At 35.8% G+C, this 6,907-nt stretch overlaps 1 protein-coding gene across 6 annotated transcripts in view; it reads left to right on the forward strand.

The window, feature by feature from the left end:
• The window catches only part of LOC133646964 (receptor-type tyrosine-protein phosphatase zeta-like), a 131,094-nt gene that overhangs the window by 62,765 nt on the left and 61,422 nt on the right, over nt 1–6,907 (forward strand). For all 6 annotated transcript variants that reach the window (XM_062042941.1, XM_062042942.1, XM_062042940.1 and 3 more), the window contains exons 6-8: nt 4,360–4,426; nt 4,496–4,653; nt 6,618–6,768. In XM_062042941.1, the coding sequence (XP_061898925.1) occupies nt 4,360–4,426; nt 4,496–4,653; nt 6,618–6,768 (376 nt within the window). The remainder of the gene's footprint in view (nt 1–4,359; nt 4,427–4,495; nt 4,654–6,617; nt 6,769–6,907) is intronic.

A 6,907-nucleotide genomic window follows, 5' to 3' on the forward strand; every position in this document is an offset into this window, starting at 1 on the left:
CAACATTTAGATTCAACATTTAAATTCAACATTGAGATTCAACAATTTAAATTCAACATTTAAATTCAACATTGAGATTCAACATTAAGATTCAACATTCAGAATTAGATTCAACATTTAAATTCAACATTGAGATTCAACATTGAGATTCAACATTAAGATTCAACATTCAGAATTAGATTCAACATTTAGATTCAACATTTAAATTCAACATTGAGATTCAACATTTAGATTCAACATTTACATTCAACATTTAAATTCAACATTGAGAATCAACATTTAAATTCAACATTGAGATTCAACATTTAGATTCAGCATTTAAATTCAACATTGAGATTCAACAATTTAAATTCAACATTTAAATTCAACATTGAGATTCAACATTAAGATTCAACATTCAGAATTAGATTCAACATTTAGATTCAACATTTAAATTCAACATTTAGATTCAACAATTAGATTCAACGTTTAAATTCAACATTGAGATTCAACATTTTAATTCAACATTAAGATTCAACATTCAGAATTAAATTCAACATTTAGATTCAACAATTAAATTCAACATTTAAATTCAAAATTTAGATTCAACAATTAGATTCAACGTTTAAATTCAACATTGAGATTCAACATTTTAATTCAACATTAAGATTCAACATTTAAATTCAACATTGAGATTCAACATTTAGATTCAACATTTAGATTCAACATTAAGATTCAACATTCAGAATTAGATTCAACATTTAGATTCAACATTGAGATTCAACATTTAAATTCAACATTAAGATTCAACATTTAAATTCAACATTTAAACTCAAAACATTTAGATTCAAAATTTAAATTCTACATTGAAATTCAACATTGAGATTCAACATTTAAATTCAACATTAAGATTCAACATTTAAATTCAACATTTAAACTCAAAACATTTAGATTCAAAATTTAAATTCTACATTGAAATTCAACATTTAGATTCAACATTTAAATTCAACATTTAGATTTAACATTTAAATTCAACATTTAAATTCAACATTTAGATTTAACATTTGAATTCAACATTGAGATTCAACATTTAAATTCAACATTTAGATTTAACATTTAAATTCAACATTTAGGTTCACTAAATTGGCCCTAGTGTGTGAGTGTGAATGTTGTCTGTCTATCTGGGTTGGCCTTGCGATGAGGTGGCGACTTGTCCAGGGTGTACCCCGCCTTCCGCCCGATTGTAGCTGAGATAGGCTCCAGCGCCCCCCGCGACCCCGAAGGGAAGAAGCGGTAGAAAATGGATGGATGGATGGATTTAGATTCAACATTTAAATTCAACATTTAAATTCAACATTTAGAATTAACATTTGAATTCAACATGTAAATTCAACATTTAAATTAAACATCTAGATTTAACATTTAAATTCAACATTTAGATTCAACATTTAAATTCAAAATTTAGATTTAACATTTAAATTCAACATTTAGATTCAACATTAAAATTCAACATTCAGAATTAGATTCAACATTTAGAATTAAATCCAACATTTAGATTCAACGTTTAGAATTAGATTCAACATTTAAATTCAATAATCAGATTCAATAATTGTATTCAACATTTAGATTCAACATTTAGATTCAACATTCAGAATTAGATTCGACATTTAGAATTAAATCCAACATTTAGATTAAACATTTAGGGGTGGGGGGTGGGTTTGGACACCGATGATCTTCTCTGCTGTCCTGGTTGTGGGTTGCAGTCCACGTGTTGGTTGACAGTGATGGAGGTCTAGAACATGACCAGCAGGTTCTCTGCTGCACCTTCTTCCTGTTTGTGTCTATGTGGGAGGTCCACCTCAGGTCCCGTGAGATTATGGATCCCAGGAACCTCAACGAGTCCGTGTTTGTGCTGCAACATGTCTGCCAAACGCCTTAGCACTTGGAATGTGTTGTTGTGAGTCATTCCAAGTTGCCATTGTGTTGTGGTTAAATGTTTTCAGCTGGAGAAGGTTTGTGATGTTTGGTCTGGTGGCCTCGGGCGGCGCTGGCGTGCTGGAACCAGCAGAGGAGGCCATGTTGGAGCACAACAACTATTAGTGTTACTACCTGAGCGCTGGTGTGTGTGGGAGGAAGGCAGGTCAGGTGGTCTTTGTGCTGCGTTCGAGGCCCGCTGGGAAGTTGGAAACGTCCCACTTGGAAGTCTGAGGTCTCAAACGTTGCAGCGAAGAATGAATCTCTCAAGTTGTGTAGGAACACACGGGAGATCTAAGGAAGCCCCTTTTTGCCACTGATAAAAAATACCCCAATGGTACGTCCTGATTATGAGATAAAAAATCATAATTATGAAATAAAGTCATGTATATGAGATAAAAAGTCATAATTATGGGATAAGAAAGTCGTAATATAATTTCGACTTCAATCTCATCACTCTTATCATCATTTTGACTTTTTATCTTATTAAGACTTTTTATCTAAAAATTTCGACTATTTCATATTTTTGACTCTATCTCATAATTATGACTTTTAATCTCATAATTTTGATTTATCTCATTTCGACTTTATCTCATGATTTCGACTTTTTATCTAATAGTTTCGACTTTTTATCTCATAATTGTGACTTTTTATATCAAAATTGTGATTTTGTATCTCATAATTTTAACTTTTCATCTTATATTTGTGACTTTTTTGTCTTATAATTATGACTTTTTATCTCATAATTGTGAGTTTTATCTTGGAATTGTGACCTAGAATTTGTATCTTATCATTTTAACTTTTTATCTCACAATTATGACTTTTTATCTCAAAATTTCGACTTTCTCCTATTTTCGACTATCTCATAATTTCGACGTTTATTTAATTTCGACTTTTTATCTCATGATTATGAGTTTTATTTCATAATTTCGACATATCTAATAATTTTTGTCCTTTTTTAAAATCTTATAATTACGTCTTTTTATTTCATAATTAAGACTTTTGATCTCATAATTTTGACTGTTTGTCTCATAATTATGACTTTTTATCTCATAAATGTGACTTTTTATCTCATAATTAGGACTTTTGATCTCATAATTTTGACTTTTTATCTCATAATTATGACTTTATCTCATAATTATGATTTTTTTATCTCTTAATTGTGACTTTTTATCTCATAATTAGGACTTTTGATCTCATAATTTTGACTTTTTATGTAATAGTTTCGACTTTTTATCTCAAAATTTTGATTTTGTATTTCATCATTTTTACTTTTGATCTATTTGTGACTTTTTTGTCTTATAATTATGACTTTCTATCTCATAATTGTGCCTTTTAATTTTTATCTCATTTCAACTTTTTATTTCATGATTATGACTTTTTATCTCATCATTTCAACTTTTTATCTCATGACTATGAGTTTTTATCTCATTATTATGACGTTTTATGTCAAAATTTCGTCTTTCTCCTATTTTCGACTATCTCAAAATTCCGATTTTTATCTCATTTCGAATTTTTATCTCAGGATTATGAGTTTAATCTCATAATTTCGATTCATCTAATACTTGTGACTTTTTTTTATCTCATAATTATGACTTTTTATCTCATAATTATTCTTTTTTTATCTCATAATTGTGACTTTTTATCTCATAATTAGGACTTTTTATCTCATAATTGTGACTTTTTATCTCATAATTAGGACTTTTTATCTAATAGTTTCAACTCTTTATCTCATAATTGTGACTTTTTATCGCAAAATTGTGATTTTGTATCTCATAATTTTAACTTTTTATCTTATGTTTGTGACTTTTTAATCTTATAATTATGACTTTTTATCTCATAATTGTGAATTTTATCTCATAATTGTGACTTAGAATTTTTATCTCATAATTGTGGACTTTTTGTCTCATAATTATGATTTTTTACCTAATAGTTTCGACTTTTTATCTCATAATTGTGACTTTTATCTCATAATTGTGACTTTGAATTTTTATCTCATCATTTTAACTTTTTATCTCATAATTATGACATTTTATCTCAAAATTTCGACTCCTATTTTTGACTATCTCATAATTCTCGACTTTTTATCTCATGATTGAGTTTTATCTCATAATTTCGATTTATCTAATAATATTGACTTTTTTAAATCTCATAATTATGACTTTTTATCTCATAATTTCGACTTTTTATCTCACAATTAGGACTTACCATTGGAGTATATTTCTTTTGAGTGGCGGAACGGGCTTCCATAGCAATCTGACTTCAGATAGCATGTAACTTTTCCAAGTCTGGAATGTCCAACGCTCCAGTTGTCTTGAATGCAACATTTGTCTTCTTGAATGTTGAAGAATGTTGATTTCAGTCTTGTTAGCATTCATGCTAATAGCTCCCTTTGATTCGGCACAGGTGACCTCGGAGGACAACGTCCACTTTGAAGCCATCATCGACACCATCAACAGAGTGAGCAGATACGGTACGTCTCCTTCTCCTCTCCTCCCTTCTGTTCGGGCTTTCCTTTCAAAACGTGTTCTTTTATCCTCAGAGGATTTAGCCAAGGTCGCGCCCTTTGCGCCGCGAGGTCTGCTGCCCAACTCCACGGACAAGTATTTCATCTACAACGGCTCGCTGACCACGCCGCCTTGCAGCGAGACTGTGGAGTGGGTGGTCTTCAAGAACACCGTGGCCATCTCCGCCGACCAGGTGAGGGAGGGGCCCACCTTGGCTGCGTCACGCACTGGCTAGCATTGAAGCTAACGAGCTAAGCTAACCATGACAAGTGGTGGTTGTCAAACTTTTGTCACCAAGTAGCACCTCAGAAAACATTCGGCTCCCCGAGTACCACCTTAATGATCAACGTTAAAATGCAGTAGCGTAGTAGGCATAAGTAGTCATTAAAAACAAGGCAGAGGTTTTATTTAACAACTATATTCAATATTTGGCCACTGTAACATTACACACAGTTTGAACAGTAACACTGTGTTTGAGTATAAGAAAATAAGTGAAGTGAATTTATATTAATATAGCGCTTTTCTCTAGTGACTCAAAGCGCTTTACATAGTGAAACCCAATATCTAAGTTACATTTAAAGCAGTGTGGGTGGCACTGGGAGCAGGTGGGTAAAGTGTCTTGCCCAAGGACACAACGGCAGTGACTAGGATGGCGTAAGCGGGAATCAAACCTGGAACCCTCAAGTTGCTGGCACGACCTCTCTACCAACCGAGCTATACCGCCCCAAATAAGACACTAGTGACTTAATTAAGTGATTCTTTGGGGTACCACTAGATGGAGCCCGCATACCGCAGTTTGAGAATCACTGTGCTAATGCGTGTGTGTGTGTGTGTGTGTGTGTGTGTGTGTGTGTGTGTGTGTGTGTGTGTGTGTGTGTGTGTGTGTGTGTGTGTGTGTGTGGCCCCTTAAGAGAATTTTAACACGTAGAAAAATCAGTCGACAACTTTCTCACACACACTGCCAGCTGGAAGGAAGAATTAGTGTGTGTGTGTGTGTGTGTGTGTGTGTGTGTGTGTGTGTGTGTGTGTGTGTGTGTGTGTGTGTGTGTGTGTGTGTGTGTGTGAAAAAGTTAAAGTACCAATGATTGTCACACACACACACTAGGTGTGGCGAAATTATTCTCTGCATTTGACCCATCACCCTTGATCACCCCCTGGGAAGTGAGGGGAGCAGTGAGCAGCAGCGGTGGCCGCGCCGGGAATAATTTTTGGTGATTTAACCCCCAATTCCAACCCTTGATGCTGAGTGCCAAGCAGGGAGGTAATGGGTCCCATTTTTATAGTCTTTGGTATGACTCGGCCGGGGTTTGAACTCGCAACCTACTGATCTCAGGGCGGACACTCTAACCACTAGGCCACTGTGCGCGTGCGTGCGTGCGTGCGTGCGTGCGTGCGTGCGTGCGTGCGTGCGTGCGTGCGTGCGTGCGTGCGTGCGTGCGTGCGTGCGTGCGTGCGTGCGTGCGTGCGTGCGTGCGTGCGTGCGTGCGTGCGTGCGTGCGTATGTATGTATGTATCATGGACGCCCCTGCTTATTTCAGCAAGACAATGTCAAGCCACGTGTTACAACATCGTGGCTTCATAGTAAAAGAGTGCGGGTACTAGACTGGCCTGCCTGTAGTCCAGACCTGTCTCCCATTGAAAATGTGTGGTGCATTATGAAGCCTAAAATACCACAAAGGAGACCCTGGACTGTTGAACAACTTAAGCTGTACATCAAGCAAGAATGGGAAATAATTCCACCTGAAAAGCTTAAAAAATGTGTCTCCTCAGTTCCCAAACGTTTACTGAGTGTTGTTAAAAGGAAAGGCCATGTAACACAGTGGTGAAAATGCCCCTGTGACAACTTTTTTGCAATGTGTTGCTGCCATTAAATTCTAAGTTAATGATTATTTGCAAAAAAAAAAAAGAAGTTTCTCAGTGTGAACATTAAATATCTTGTCTTTGCAGTCTATTCAATTGAATATAAGTTGAAAAGGATTTGCAAATCATTGTATTCTGTTTTTATTTACCATTTACACAACGTGCCAACTTCACTGGTTTTGGGTTTTGTATTTTTTCTTACTGTTGTTCGCTTAAAAGTACAACTAAAAAGGGTGTCAACGGGGTAAATGTGCTGCCACCTAGTGGCCAGGTGACTAAAATGTCGTGACGTTGCAGTTGAAAACGTTCTGCGAGGTGATGACCATGAAGCAGTCGGGCTACGCCATGTTGATGGACTACCTGCAGGACAACTACAGGGAGCAGCAGCCCGTCTTCCTGGGTCAAGTCTTCTCCTCCTACACCGGAATAGAGGAGGTCCACACGCCAGGTACCCTAAACCCCTCCCACTTCCGGTCTGGCTCCTCCCTCCACCAACATGTATTGATGAGTTAGCATAATGTCCTGGTTTATACGTCGCTGTACACGACACAGTGACAGAATCAGAACCTCAGTGGATGTTCCTGCTC

This window comes from Entelurus aequoreus, linkage group LG03 (assembly GCF_033978785.1).
Source record: "Entelurus aequoreus isolate RoL-2023_Sb linkage group LG03, RoL_Eaeq_v1.1, whole genome shotgun sequence".
Lineage (NCBI taxonomy): Eukaryota > Metazoa > Chordata > Actinopteri > Syngnathiformes > Syngnathidae > Entelurus > Entelurus aequoreus.